The sequence below is a fragment of the Sphaeramia orbicularis genome, chromosome 11 (assembly GCF_902148855.1).
Source record: "Sphaeramia orbicularis chromosome 11, fSphaOr1.1, whole genome shotgun sequence".
Classification (NCBI taxonomy): Eukaryota; Metazoa; Chordata; class Actinopteri; order Kurtiformes; family Apogonidae; genus Sphaeramia; species Sphaeramia orbicularis.
Window position 1 is genome coordinate 19,915,393 of NC_043967.1, and position 16,086 is coordinate 19,931,478.

At 39.3% G+C, this 16,086-nt stretch overlaps 1 protein-coding gene across 1 annotated transcript in view; it reads right to left on the bottom strand.

Moving 5' to 3' along the window:
- The window catches only part of LOC115428563 (retinoic acid receptor beta), a 133,825-nt gene that overhangs the window by 34,669 nt on the left and 83,070 nt on the right, over nucleotides 1-16,086 (bottom strand). Inside the window, exon 4 of the mRNA XM_030147676.1 lies at nucleotides 9,796-9,956. Within this exon, the coding sequence (XP_030003536.1) occupies nucleotides 9,796-9,956 (161 nt within the window). The remainder of the gene's footprint in view (nucleotides 1-9,795; nucleotides 9,957-16,086) is intronic.

Below are 16,086 nucleotides of genomic sequence, written 5' to 3' on the forward strand. Positions count from 1 at the left end.
CCACCATAAAATAACCGTGCAGAGTTTGTTGGGGCTCAAACAGACCCTTGAGAGGCCATAATCTCATTGGTTCACACCTGAGTGGCATTACCTGGCCAAATAAACAGTGCCAAAAATGAACCATTATCGCATTTTACCAGAGAAATACCCCATCTACACTAACATGGATGTTTTTCTAAACAGAGATTTTCTTTCTTTGTTTTATTTTTTTTTTAAAATTCTGTCTACATGACCTTCATATTACAATATATCTTTGCCACACAAGACAAAAACAACTGCAAACTGGCAAAAACACCTGAACAAACCATTTCTTCTATTTGTCTTTAAGCTGCAGATACCGTGGATAATACAGGATGTAGCAGACATACTGTATTTTAACCTGTCATTAAGATAAGCAGCAACAACATGTGTTAAATTTAAGTCACTTTGGGTTGTTGAAGTGTATTCTTCACATGGTGTGGATTTGTCTTTAATGTCCTCCCAAAGGTTTGTGTGCTGACCTCCATCTACTGCAGGTCATACACTGATTCATACACCTGGACTTAATGTTTCAGGTGCATGTTCATCACACAAAGCAATAACAGACATGCACAAAATGTGATGCGATGCTATTGTTTCCCAGTCCTTTCGCCATGTCCACAGAGCTTGAAATAAAAAAAAAGAAAAAAAATCTTCACTTTGGAAAGAACAAGACGCCCAAACGTAGAGACATATATCCATTTTGCATTGGCTATAATACATTTACCCATAAACACCCAAACAGCCACTGGTATCCAAAACCATCTACTGATCTAAAATGTTTAATAACTTCTGAACCACTAAACCTGTTAATACATTGAAATAATTGGTGTAAAATACAGTTTGTCATCTTTTCATGGTCATCAGATATGACCCATTTGGACGTTCAGAGACTCCGTAGTGAATGTGGAAACACCGTCATCTTCTACAACGTTGTTTCACCAGTAAAACCCATGGAGTTGGATCGATGACACTGGATGGAGACACTTGGTTTATAAAAAAAAAATAAAATAAAAAAATCACTTTTTCTTGGTTTTCCCTGTTTCAGATATAATAATCCTCAACTTTAATATTAGCTTTTATGAACATCTACATGATTTTGACTGGAAAAAAAACGCAAAATACAAAGGATAATATTATATTAAATGGAGATCAATCACTTAAGAACAGTTAAATATAGAGGAAAAAATATTTTGGCACTACCACAAAAGTAGCACTAGGCCTTTATGAGATAGTGTATGATATGCTATAGCATAATACAGGCGTAGACTATTAAATAATACATGTGGTATAAAGTAGAACTACTGTAGGCTTAGGTCATAACACAATGGCTGAACTAATAATAATTATTGTGCTGCTAATTTTTGTTGGACATCAGTGGCTACAATTATGATAATATTGTTTTAGATAATGATAATGATCATATTTTTTGTCTACAGAGTTTATAAAGTTTATAGTGTTTTAATGTTGAACTTAATTTTACACATTTTATGATGCTGAACAAACCTCTCATCAGTTGGTTTTGAATGTTCCTCCATAAAAAATAGTTGAAATCCACACAAAGGCATCTGGTTTCTCCAGGTTTCACTCAGTATTCAAAGATTAGTCTATGTGATTTGACACTTATTGTGACCAAAATGAGTATTTCTATCATGATATAATTTTTGGGTGCATGTCCCAGCCCTAATTAGAACCTAAATACTGTCAATGAGATTTCAATGCAGCGCAACTGTGTGTTCACCTTTTACATTGCATGAATAGAAGTTATAGGCAATGACAAATCTACTGAAAACTTACAAAACACTCAGATTAGTTAGCTTATGCTTAGTGATGATCTCCTATTCTTTTCTTTTCTGTTATGTAAATCACTTTAGAGTCTGTTCCTCCAGCATATAAACAAGCAATAAACATCATCAGTATGAAAAGTGGTCTTGACAGCATCAAAAGGGTCTGTACCACGGCCTGGGCCTGCAGATGCATTCTGACATATTATGAGTGTACACAGTATGATTTATAGGCCTTAGGAGAGATGGAACCAAAGCCTTTGTGCAGCTTTAATTGACTGTTGCATGGCCTTTTTCTTTTCAGATCATAAATTCAACTGCAAAGAGACCCTGACAAACAATGCTTTGTGTCTCCAAACAAACTCCTTGGACACTGTTCACTCAGCATAAACAACTGTAATGAATTCAACTGCAAAAGGCAAGACCGTCTATTCACACTGGTCAGACAGGACTGTGTGATCACAGACAAAAACACAGCCTTCCATGTGTACTTTAGCAAATATTATTATCATGTCCCATCTGAAGATGTCCTACATTCATTATAAATGTTGACATATCTGACTTTTTTTTTTTTTCGCTTTTATACAGAAAACCACAATAAACTCTGCTATCAGCCTTTGCCATTTTAAAACAAGTGAGTAAACATATGAATAAATAAAACTGTAAGATGAGGAGATGCACACACACACACACACACACACACACATAAAGTAGAGCATTACACTGCTACTATATATCACATCCAGAATAAGGAGAATATTAAAGGCAGAACTTAAAGAATATCAGTGCATAACACCTTGCATTCACATTTGTCATCTTCCACACAGATTACAATATTTCTGATACATCAGGCCACAGGGGTGTTATGTAAAAAACCCATTTTAATCAAACTTGATGTCTTGTTTGGGCTTGAAAACCACAGAACCATAGACAAACACAGGCTAATGACATTTTTGGGTGGTTCTGTGATGATATAAGGCTCTCTGATCAGCAGTGTCACTGTGGAAAATGCTATTTAGATTTTACGTCTTGTCAATTTCAAATGAAGGATGACAGACAAAGTAAATCTGAGACTGATGATGTACGTAGTTAGATGGGGGTTAAGTTTCTGCCAGTTGATGAGAACACGACAAATCAAACTTTTGAGAGAAACTGAAACTCAACCAACCAATCAACCAGCCAGTCAGCCAGCCAGCCGACCAGCCAGCCAACCAACCATCCAACCAACCAACCAACCAACCAACCAACCAACCAACCAACCAACCAACCAAAAAGCCAGCCAGCCACCCAACCAACCAGCCAGCCACCCAACCAACCAGCCAGCCAGCCAGCCAGCCAGCCACCTAACCAACCAACCAACTGACTGACCAACCAACCAACCAAACAACTAAAAAGCCAGCCAGCCAGCCAACCAACCAACCAGTCAGTCAGTCAGCCAGCCAGCCAACCAACCATCTAGCCAACCAACCAACCAGCGAGCCGGCCAACCAACCAAGCAACCAACACCAACAAACCAAGCAAGCAAGCAGCCAGCCAACCAACCAACTAACCAACCAAAAAGCCAGCCAACCAACCAACCAGCCAGCCAGCCAACCAACCAACCAGCCAACCAACCAGCCAGCTAGCCGGCCAGCCAACCAGCCGGCCAGCCAGCCAGCCGACCGACCAACCAACCAACCAACCAACCAACCAACCAACCAACCAATCAACCAATCAACCAACCAACCAACCAACCAAAAAGCCAGCCAACCAACCAGCCAGTCAACTAGCCAGTCGGCCACCCAACCAGCCAGCCAACCAACCAACCAACCAGCCACCCAACCAGCCAGCCAACCAACCAACCAGCCACCCAACCAACCACCCAACCAACCAACCAACCAACCAACCAACCAACCAAAAAGCCAGCCAACCAACCAGCCAGTCAACTAGCCAGCTGGCCAACCAACCAGCCAGCCAACCAACCAACCAACCAGCCACCCAACCAACCAACCAACCAACCAACCAACCAACCAGCCACCCAACCAACCAACCAACCAACCAAAAAGCCAGCCAACCAACCAGCCACCCAACCAACCAGCCAGCCAGCCAGCCAGCCAACCAACCAGTGTTGTTATTTACAATCTTCTAAATCAATGATTTACATTTACACAGGTTCATTTTAGTGTGCTATTTTCAAATTTTGATCAATGCCTATATGAAGTGATAAATAAAATGCAGCATTACTCTGCAGTGTTTTAGGTAAAATTAGTTTTCTCTATTGTATTGAGAAGGCGTAATAGCTAACAAATGCAGAAATGTGCAATGAAGCATCATGGAATGTTTTTTTTCACCTCCTACCAGTGTTTTTCTTGGACTCTGGACAACAAAGCATTCAGTTTTTCATGTGTTGAAAGTGGATTTTATTCTTGTGTTTGCAAGTATTAAGTGAATAAAATGTAAGTGCCAAGAACATTACATTTCAGCATGTGTCATCACCTAAACCAAGATCAATTAAAAACAAGACGAGAATATATCGAGACTGAGGCAAGACGGATACGTTGAGGGGTGGAGCCCAAGTCAAGCCCAAGACCAAGGTGGGTCAAGGCACAAGAGAATTATGTGAAACCTCTTCAAACCTAGAACTTCAATCATTTTATATTTATAAACAAAGGAGCAAAACAAAAAGGAGGAAAATTTAAGTTTGTACTGTTACTACTGTTAATCCTGTTAACACTGTGTGGTAAAAACAGAGTGACTTAAGAGAGAAATGAGGCTCAAAACACACAAGTACTAAGGTTAGACTGTATATTATAGGCCTATTTGATCTGCAGCTGTTTATTCAAGCTCAAAATGGGCACTCAGGTTATTGCTTCAATTTGAGCAAATCTCAGCACTGAACTTAACAAATAAATTAGACAGTGCAGAGGTAATGCAATGATATCCCTGCAGCTATTGTCCTGATCCATCTTGAAATAATATCTAAGGTCTTCATGAAAAAACACAGCTGATTCTGAGAAGTGTCCAAGGCCTTCAGTGTATGCACTTTTATATGGTCACAGAATAAAGCATCGGTCAAAGGAGTTTCTGTATTTCTATTGTTCCAAGCATCTGATCAGATAGTTTCTATGAACGTATGACAAGAGGCGACTGATCTCTGTAATGACTGTTCAGCCTCCGACTGCAAAAGACAGCTCCTGTAACCACTTTATTTAGTCTGCATTTTTTCCCAGAGTAGTAGGAAGCAACACAGTATTGTCCATCTTTATATACAGTTATCCATTGTGGCAGTGACAGCTGCTGCAGAACAATTACACTGTATAATGTACTGTAGACAGAAAATGGCTAAACAAGGCAGAAGTCTCTAAATAGTAGGACTGATAATTAAGGGACCCACAGCACATAAGAACAGCAGCAGATCAGAAATACATGAAGTTGGAAAAAATACAGTGAAATCTATGAAAATCAATTCACTGTAATGTCAAATCTTTGTGTGTAATAAACAAATAAATAAATGAAGCTCATCTAAATCTAGGCTTAAGCTAGTGTGTCCATGTCCACTGATACTTGGGGGAACTTCAAGTTGAGAAACACATTTTATTCCAAAACAATTCTGTTAAAAATCCTGATACTTTACAGTACAAGACAACGCAATAGCCTAACCCTTTAATGCCTAAATTTATTCATAGTTATGTGTATATAAAATAAATTATTTGTATTGTTGCTGTCACGCATATGCTGAATTAGGTGGAGGCTGTTAATTTTAATATACCACCTTAAATACCTATGATGAAAATTAGGCATAATTGTCATAATAGTAATTAAAAAAATTTCCAATTTCAGGTATATTATTATTTTATTGATGTTACTACTGACCAGTTATTCCAATTCAATGAAAAAAAAAAAAAAAATCCGATAATCAGTAGAATGTCATGAAATTAATTTTGAAATTTGTAACTTTATTCTATTAGGTGTCCTAAGTTGAGTTTTATTTGTCTCTTCAGCTCTTTGTTGTTTATAGTTATATTCTGTGTTTATAGTTATATTATAGTTTCTTTACTTATGTTACTGCACTGTGGGCTTATAGCTATGCAGTTTCAGTCTTCTGTATGTACTGTACATACAAAACTGACAATAAAGCTGACTTTGAAAACTGTTACCTAAACAGGGTGTTGAAATTGATCCATGAACATCAGGGATCACAGGTAACCAGGTAACATACAGTATGTACATTCACAAAGAGTGTTGAGCAGCACTTGATTATACAAACAGTGGAATATTGAGGCAATTGTGTGACAGTAGTCTACATGAGGTTAACCCATAAACACCTGGTGCTGCTTTTGCAGCACTTCCCGAATGAAATTTTCTCTACTGTTAACCTTTCTTAAGTGATTTATCACAGTTTACTCTAATATTATGCTCTGTGTTTTGCATTTTTAAGTGAAAATCAGGTATTTTCCTACATTTAATTAATTGATTATGTAGATGTAAATTAAAGGTCAGATTAGAGTTGAGGGTTATTATATCAAAAACCAGAGAAAACTGAAGAAAAAGGGACTTTTTCAGTGAAATTTTACATTTACATTTTACACCAGTTATTTACATGTATTGTTAGAATTAGTGGACCAACAGGTATTAAACATTTTAGATCAGTGAATAATTTTGGTTGCTGTTGGATGTTTGGGTCTTTATGGGTTAAAGTTAATGTAGAAAGGTATAGCAGGGAATGAAGGATGAAAAGCAGGTGTGATCCACAAACATCAGATCCTCTACTGCAAATCCAATATGTACTCAATAAAAACTGGCAAACGTGAACATCAGTCTCAGCCCAAGCCTTGGGAGCTATGTTGATGTGTGAGGGTTTGGACACAGCGGCGCCCTTCGGCCCCTCGGAGCCCACTGAAGTGACTGTGGAGATGGACGGAGCGGCCCTCTGCTTCACAGCACATCAATCCCCCCGGGGTTGTTACTGTTAGGCAGTTAGTACCACCACTGCTGGACACTGTCAGGAGGAAACAATCTATTGTGTGGCCACCCGAGAGGGAGGGAGATATAGGGAGACAGAGAGAGAGAGATCATTAAATATGATCCAGGGTTAAGTGAGAGGCACATTAAGGCCGTGCTTAAATCACAGACAACGAGCTGCAGTCGACACAACAGCCCTACGGACGCACATTCCACTGATTGACGTCCGATTTGATGGGGAAGGAGGAGGTGGAGGCTGAAACTGTGTGTGTGAGAGAGAGAGAGAGAGAGAGTGTGTGTTTGCACAATGCACATATGTTGGGGTGGGGTGGTGGCGGCTGATATTAAAGCAACTTATCTTGTTCTTCCCTCTGGGTGGAGAGAGGAAGGGAAGAAAAAGGGGAGCCGAGGAGGGAGGAGGGTGAGATAATTCGTAGTTGGATTTCTTTTTTTTAGAGCCCCCTCTTGCAATCTCAGTCAATTACACAAGTCCCATAATTCAATAGAGCGAAACAAGGAAGTTGCCGGGGATTTCTAATTTCATTTAAGAACATTTATCCAAACAAATTAGACAAGTTGTGACATTAGGATATAGGCTCGCAGTGTAGAAATGAAGCCTGTGCAGTACATCAGCACGTCTGCACACATGCACAAGCAGAAAAGCAGTAAAAGCAGCCAGCACCTGTGACTAATAGCAGCGGCTGTAATGTGGCTAATACTTCCAGGCTGTGCTGTGTACTGTATAGCAGCCACTGCCACCACCGCCGCCACCACTGCCACTGCTGCCGCTGCGCCCCGGAGCTGCCGGCCCCGCTGAGCACTAATGTGTTATTTTGTCTTTGAAACTGCCAGCCTCGTTTTTTATCACCATCACTGTCAATGAAACGTTATTCATTGTCAAGCTAAGCCCTCTCACTTGCGCAGCTATCTCCACTAACCCAGCAATGAACTCCTAAATCACTGCAGACTAGGATTTGAATATTTCACAGCATAATTGGAGCTTTAACCTAATCTAGGGGCGCGGGAGCTCCTCTTCTGTTTCCGATGAGGAGGACTCAAAAGGCGCATCAGGATCCAATCGCTTGTAATAATGAGGAACTTCTCACAGTCTGTGAGCAAGCATAATTACCACTGATCCAGATTAAGGCTTTATCTGAGGCCTGACTGCCACTCCAACAAACAGCAAACACTGGCTTATATCATAACCGGGGAGCAATATTTTTGCTATTATGCTCAACTATTTCCAGCTGTGGATTTTGCATCAATACACAATGTTTATTTTGTAAAATCAGGAAATGTCTCATGGGAGAGGGAATAGGATGAGGGCGGAGTAGAGAAGGGTTACAGTGATTAGGAGCTTTGTGATGGGATTGAAAGGGAGGAAAATACAGAGTTATAAAGAAACTGTGGTGGAAGCTTACTGTAACAGCTGCACACAGCAGAACGCTGAAGGCTGTTTCCCAATTTGCTCCATTTTAGTTTAGTTTTGTAACCATCCCGGTATTCAGTTTCAGTGATTGAATGATATTATCACTGCAACAAGAGAGACATAACTGATATTAAGCAGCTCAGTGTATTTAGTTTTTTTTTAATCTTAGTATAAACAGTATTGTACATGATTGACAGGTGTCATGAGATTTTCCAAACTAGCACCACAGAATCATTAAACATACACCTCCCCCCTCCTGCTCTCAAACACTCCCTACAGAAGAAATTTGTGGAGCACTGGTGTCAATCATGACTCACTCCCGCCAACTGTAATCTATATGTAAGTCAACTTTAAAACAAACACATTAGACGCTGTCACAACGCTGCCATGTCGACATGTCAATCACAGCGCCGCCGTCCCTACTTGTTCTCAAGCTATCAGCTGTTCGCCTGTCAAAGCATCACAAAACTCCACCAAACACAGGTTTCCAGTGCCTCATACGTGCCGGAATTCACCGTTAAGGTCTTTGTGACATTTGTATGACCTGTAACTTTTGCACTGAGATATGATGAGTGCAGGGCGAGTCTACGGGGGAAAACAAACCCTCGTTGTCACCGGGATGAGAGGTGGGTACGGTGCAGGGTCGGCAGCTCTGAGACTGGACTGATACTGATGAACGGAGCTGCTTCAAGGTCCTGCATGGATTAGTGTCCCTTTGCTATTTGGCCTTTCATGGGTTGTTAGCTCAGCGGGCAGAGGGGTTGGCGTTTGAGGGTTTTGGGGGAAGGTTCGGGGACGGTGCATCGCTGTAGCTCCAGCTCAATCTTGATGTCTGCTTGGGAATAAAGCCTTCAAAGTGACAGGCATTCACGACGCCGAGCTTAAACCGTCGCACATCGGCGCGTGGATGTGTCGCCTCCATGCCCGTCTTGAATTACGAAAGCACATAATGTCGCAAGTTGGATTAGCCGCATTTATTCTGCCTTTGACATGCCAAGCCTAGAGCCCTAAACGAAGCTAAGTCGTCGCCTGCCACAGACAGACTGACAGACAGTTGTTGGGTGCTCATGTTGGCAGCTCCAATGCCTTTCATGACGACTCTTTTTTTTAAAAATAATTTCTATTCTTTTTGTTGCAATGTACACAGTTCAAGTCCAGGCTACACAAATCTTGCTCTATCTCAGACTTGTCACACCAGAGGAAGCAGGACGTCATGCTGTATTTGCTGCGCAGCGCTATTATGATGCATGCTTTTTACTGTCTTTCCATCACACTTAATGTCCAGTCAATAGCTATTGAGAGGAGAAGGAGAAGAAGTAGTGTTGGCAGGATTTGCCTGGACAGTCAGCGGTGTACATCTGGGCTCTGGAGCTGCATTAGAGGAGGATTTAGAGTACAGTACATCGGATTGATTATCTTTATGAGCTCTGCACTCATGGCCAGGGTGTAAGACTGGATCAAAGAAACACACCGCACCGTTGCCAATTCAGTGTCACAGAGTCAAAGATACGATGAAGCTCTGTTATGTTTATAACTCCAAAAGAAGAGCAGAAGTTGAACCTGCTCATTGATCTGCTGTATAGATATATGGTTGCAGAAGCCACTGCGGGGCACTGGACTCACCGTGGTGTATTTGCCAAGCTGGCATAGGGAGGGGAAGGTTTCTTGATGGGCTTTACGGATCTTTTCGATGATGGTCTCCAACTCGGCTGTCAGCTCGTAGCTCTCTGCCAGCTCTGGTTTTGGGCTCTCCTTCTTCTTCTTATTCCGGTCATTTCTAACCGCTGAAGGAGAACACAGGATTAAGGATTAGCATGAACCATGATTTTGTTTTTTAACCATTGCAAGACTCAACTGTAATGGTAAATATATTAGTGGGTCGAAACAAAATAAAATAAGTTAAAGAGGAACAAAAGAACTTTGTTGCATTTGAGTACTTTTTGGGTTGTTCTTCACAGATGCTGTAAGTTATGAAGTGAGACCTTACATAAGGATAAAGTTTTGAGCTGCAGTCTGTTCTGTCACTTCTACCAGTATCTGTCAGCTTAGTGCCACTGGCAAAGTCTCAGAAAGGGAGAAAACAAAATGACTTCACTAATGAATAGTGTGTTAACGATAAGGAAAATAATTTCCTTGATCCCTTAACAGCTAAGCAGACGTCTAACTGCAGATGAATACACAGCCATTTTACAATTTATCTTTTTCCATTTTAAAATGTACACAGATGGGATACACAGTCCAATCTTCATGTAGAACATTATGATGACAAACATTTCACCTCTAAAGCATCATCCCCAAAGTTTTTCAGCTCGGGACCCAAAAGACAAATGTTATTTTTACACCATGAATTGCTAGAGTTTTACCAACTCTTCCATTGTCACATGACTTTGCTGGAATGTCTCAGATAGTGGTAACAATCCCTTTTAATTAGAAATATTTGTTACTGTGTCTGTTAGACAGTAACAAACAGACACACAAGAATTAAATCCAATGGTGACGTACATTAAATAAACATGTGACTCTTTTTTTCTTGTAATGCAGTTTGTCATGCTGTGGCATTAATTGTTTTTTATCTGGTGTTTTATATTGTTTTCAGCGTTTTCTACTGTATCAATTTTGTTTTGTTACATCTTTTATGTCTGTCTTGTCTTTTACATTGTTTTTGGCCTATTTGAATTTAATATGACTTTGTTGGGGTTGATATTTACTAAAACAATTATTATATCACATATTATGGTTGTGTATTTGACTCTTCTAAAAAAAAAAAAAAAAAAAGGCTCTATGACCATTTTAGGTCTACGAGCTATGAGTTATAATACAGGAACAAAAAAACTTGATGATACCATATACAAATGTTTGCAGATAATGAGCTTTAAATTCTATTCAGTGAGTAATACAGTCTGTGGATACATGGTTTTGGTCCTAAGTATTCTACTTTGGGACTTCTGCTCTAGAGAGTTTGGAAAATTAGTACTAATATAATATTAATTTTGTTACATATAACACATTTAAAAGTAGGTTCTGGAGCAACGTTTTTAAAGTTGGGATCTTATTAAATCATAAGCTGTCTTGTAAATATGTAAAGTGTTGATGAGAGTTTAACGGAGAACTGTGACAATGCCCAAAACAAAACAAACAAACAAACAAAAAAACTGGGATAAACATTCACTGAAAGACATTTTTGATTTTTTACAAAAAAAGGGAAATATTCTATATATTTATTAGAGTCCAAGGAAATGCAAAATATATTCTGGTGAAAATAATAGAAAATAAATAAATATTTGCGGGGACTATATGATAGTCATTAGATATGACCTAAATGAGCATTGTGTCCTTAATTTAGACCTTCCATATAGATAATACCAACCAGTACGAGGACACTTGCCATGTCCATGTCTCCACTCAGTGAAAATGAACCCCTGCATTGAATAAAACCCTACAAATAGGATCTAGTTTTACAAAATCCAATATAGACAGGTACAGAAACCTGAATCACATTGTACAAAGCAGACAGGAGCTCCAATAAAGCCCATGTTATTGTGCTTGTTGTGTGTAAAGTGCACCCTGAGAGGCCGGAGTCCACGGGGTCCTGTGCTTCATTAGGTGCACATCTTTGAAGTCTGTCGCAGCAGGAGACTTAAACAAACCAACCTGGTTTATTACTCAATACACAGCATGATCAGGCCAACATCACAGGTCTCTGATCAGCTGCACACTCCTCTTTACAATAATAAGGAGCCGAGCTGCAGAGACAGAGCCGGGCCTATTGTCAGTGCTGAGACACCCAAGGGACCTTCTTTGGCTGACAAAACAACAGTCACATCCTCTGCCCTAGATTACAATAAAAGCTTTTATATGCACACACAGACACACACACTAAAGCTGGGGTTGGAATCCTTCAATACAAATGGAGAAAAAAATATATATATGTGTGTATATATATGTGTTTGTGAGGGATTTTGTAAACGGTGGCCTACTTAAAGTATAGGAAAATTCTGACGCTTACAAAACCTTGTCTCAGCTCTCCTTGTTTCACCACCATTATCATGTTCTGAAACCCAGAGAGGTAGTGTATCACAGCTGTGAACTCGTGTTTGCAGAGGCACCCCAGCGACAAGTGCATTTATTCATTCACTGAAACACACACAAAGGCCACAGAGAAAAACACCACTGAATGCTTCGCGTGAAACTAACAGTATATTTGTGCTCCACAGTGTAACCCAGCAACTGTACCTGTTTGTTTTGTTTGGTGAATGGGTTCCTGAGATTCAAGGCCAAGAAGCTGGACAAACAAATACACACTGAAATTGATAAAGCTATATGTAATGTCATGTTTCAATTTTAAATCATCTACACCTAGAAGCACTCAGAGAGCGCAGACCTCCACCAAGGCAGATCAGTGCCCCCCCCCCCCCCCTTGGTCTCTGTCTGTCTGTCCATGTGCAAGATAACTCAAAAAGTTATGGACGGATTTAAATGAAAATTTCAGGACATGTTGATACTGGCACAAGGAACAAATGACTAAATTTTGGTGGTGATTGGGGGGGGGCACTGATCTGCCTTGGCGGAGGTCTGCGCTCTCTTTTCTAGAAAAGCACTCGTAGAGCACAAAAATTTAATCATTTGTTCCTTGTGCCAGTATCAACATGTCCTGAAATTTTCATCCAAATATGTCCATAACTTTTTGAGTTATCTTGCACACAGACAGACAGACTGAGACAAACAAACAGACAGACAAACCAACACCGACAAAAATATAACCTCCTTGGCAGAGGTAAAAATCCTGTAACGCTTTTGTGTATTTTGCTGGATCTGGATTATGTATCTAACCTCATTAAGATGCAGGACTGACTGATAGAATATCATTCATGGCCAATGTCCACAACACGTCAGTATAATGAGTCATTCTTTCTTTCTTTTTTTATTTTATTGAGCTGATTAAGAAAATGAATTTCCCCCTGGGGATCAATAAAGCTCATTTGTATCTACATCAGATGTTTCTAATAATCATTAAATTCAGAGCAACTGATAAATTTATTTAACTTAATTGTCTGTTTCATTTGGTTGACTGTCAAATATTACACGTTTGTCACATCAGAACAAAATTATAGATCTTAAAAATATGTGACTAGTTCCCTGTCCACACTAGTAAGCATTTTACAAGCATTTTTTTTCTAAGTTTGTGCCTCTCATCCACATGTGAACAGCATTTTAAGTCACAGAAATAGAGATTTTTTTTTACAAATTATTTCCAGAAGACTTCTCAAAAATCAAGTTTGCTTGTATCTATGTGGACAAATTTGAAAATGACAGCACCCCATCCTAATTTGTCCATGTCTGTGGTTGCTTTGCACTGCAAAAATCAAAATCTTACCAAGTGTATTTTTCTCATTTCTAGTCAAAATATCTCATCACACTTAAAATAAGACATCATCACCTAAAGAGTAACTTATAAGTGAGATATAAGAAGTTATTTTTAGACAATAGATCTTGAAAATCTCATGTCAAGAAATCTTACTAAGATAATTTTAATTTTCACTTGTTCCACTGGCAGATTTTTTTTTGCTTAATGTAAGATTTTTTATTTTTTTGCTTAATTCAAGATTTTTTTTTTGCTTAATTCAAGCTAAATAAATATGCCAATGGAACAAGACTCATTTCTGTACTTCCCATGGGTATAAACACTCTCTATCAGTTCTGGCAGCCAAATGTGGATCTACACTACATTGCTTCAGTTCCTGATTATGCAAACATCCAACCAACCCCTTCCACCAGCAGCATTAAGACCCCATCTAGACATCGAGTGTTGATGGTCACAGGGTTGCCATGTTGACAGACTGGGATGTTTATCCTCATAATCAGGCATTAACCCTGGATGGACTCTCATCTGTTTTATCAACAGAGCTTTTACATATTGAAGTCAGATCCTCCAGGATGAAACAATGGACAGTAACTACATCAAGTCACAAAAACACATATTTGTGGCACGGAGCCCCTGAAAAAGTATTAGTAGCTTAGCTTTTTTTTTTTTTTTAATAATAGCTCATTGGCATTTTTAAAATTGCTGGCTGCACAATTTGTCAGAATAGAAACTGTATTTTTATGCTTACTTAGGTAGAATGCATATTGTCATGCAAATTTCTCACTTCCACATCTTATTCTCAGTCTTCAGCACTTACAAATAAAAGAACAGTGAGTATGACTTTCTCTTTCAGATAATAAGACAGGGTGTTTTGGTCAGCCACAGCTTAATGGTGATGACTGTCACTGCTACAGGGCGCTAGTAATATGCTGATATTAATCACTCTATACGTTCTGACCTACATCTGTGACCTATCTGTCTGTTATATGACAGTATACAGTACATATGCACAAGGAAACTTTCCACTACATCAGCTCCTATTATGCGGTCAGCAACGCAAACACTGGACAGTGACAATGTTAATTACTTCACCAGAGCACATTCAATTGAGAGTCAGACAAACAACAATGATTTAATTTAACAATGAAACAGAGGAAAACAGCATCAATGATGTAGGCTAACCAATTTTCTGAGTCTTGATATCAAATTGGAGTGGTATGTCATGTTTTACAATAACACAGTAATCTTTAAAGACGCCAAATGAAACGAGGGGAGGAGGGACTGATGTCAACCTTGTCTGTTGGTGGGTTTATAGTGTCAGTGTGGGGGCAGTGGGAGGGATTGGACTGACAGAGCACAGAGAGCCTTGGGTCCTGTTCTATCGCTGCTCTATAGAAAGAAGCCTCCATTACTACACAAGACTATACAAGCCCCTTTTACACAGCGCTTGTGTTATGGGAATATTTCGCCTTTATTCCAGAACAACGTCTGTGTAAACGAAATGGTGGGATCATTTGGTCCCACCTTTATCACAGCTTTGTAACACCTCTGGAGGTAGTAACAGAGCTGTGATAAAGGTGGGATCATGATTCTGGAACGCTATGTAATAACCTCTCATTCATATCTGTCGCCGCATTTGTTGCCATGTTCATCACAACTAAGTGTATTTACGATATGTCTGCCTTTTTCTGTATGTTTTTCTTTTCTATTTGATGTCGTTGTGTGTGTTTGTGTGACAATTCTATGTAGTCATGTGGAAACAAATCTTCCTTCTGGGACGAATAAAGTCTAAGTCTATGTTTTGATGACGTATTGTGTGTGCGAACCCCATGCCAGAGGGTTTTAAAAATGACCATGTATATATCAACGCAACCAGAAAGATATTGAACTGGGGAGACGCCAAGATCCATGACCTTCTGTTACTTCGGGCAGAGGACTCTATCTATGCTAACATTTGTGGAGAAGGTAATAAATGTGTGACTGACAACTGTAATGGCCAATCACTGATCAGATTCTGCCAATCAGACTGAAAAAAGGCAAACATTTTCTGATTGTATCCTTTTATATTTCTGCATTTCTTGACTCCTCCAGGTCAACAAGATGAATACAGAGCCACGGTACACAATAAAATATGAACATTGATCTGTGGAAAGAGACATATTTCTGATACCACTGGAACTGTGTCCATTTCCACATATGATGTTTGTCACTTTAAGGCAGTGATTCCCAACCTTTTTTGGCTCGTGACCCTATTTTAGCATCACAAATTTCTGGTGAATCCAGACATTCAAAACGGAGACTTTTTTTTTTTTTGCTAAAATGAATTTGTTTTTGATCATGTAATAGTTTGCTATACTATGTTGCAAATAAACATTAATTTTAGATGACATTTAGTCTACATAATGTATATTATTATGGACGGAGGCAGAAAAGCCAGGTGTAGATTACTGCACAAAGTGAGAATTTTATTTTCCTTGGTTAGGATATGTACAGTCAGTCCAGCTTGGATTTACAAGGCTGACAATTAATACTGAACAAACAATAACTCAAAC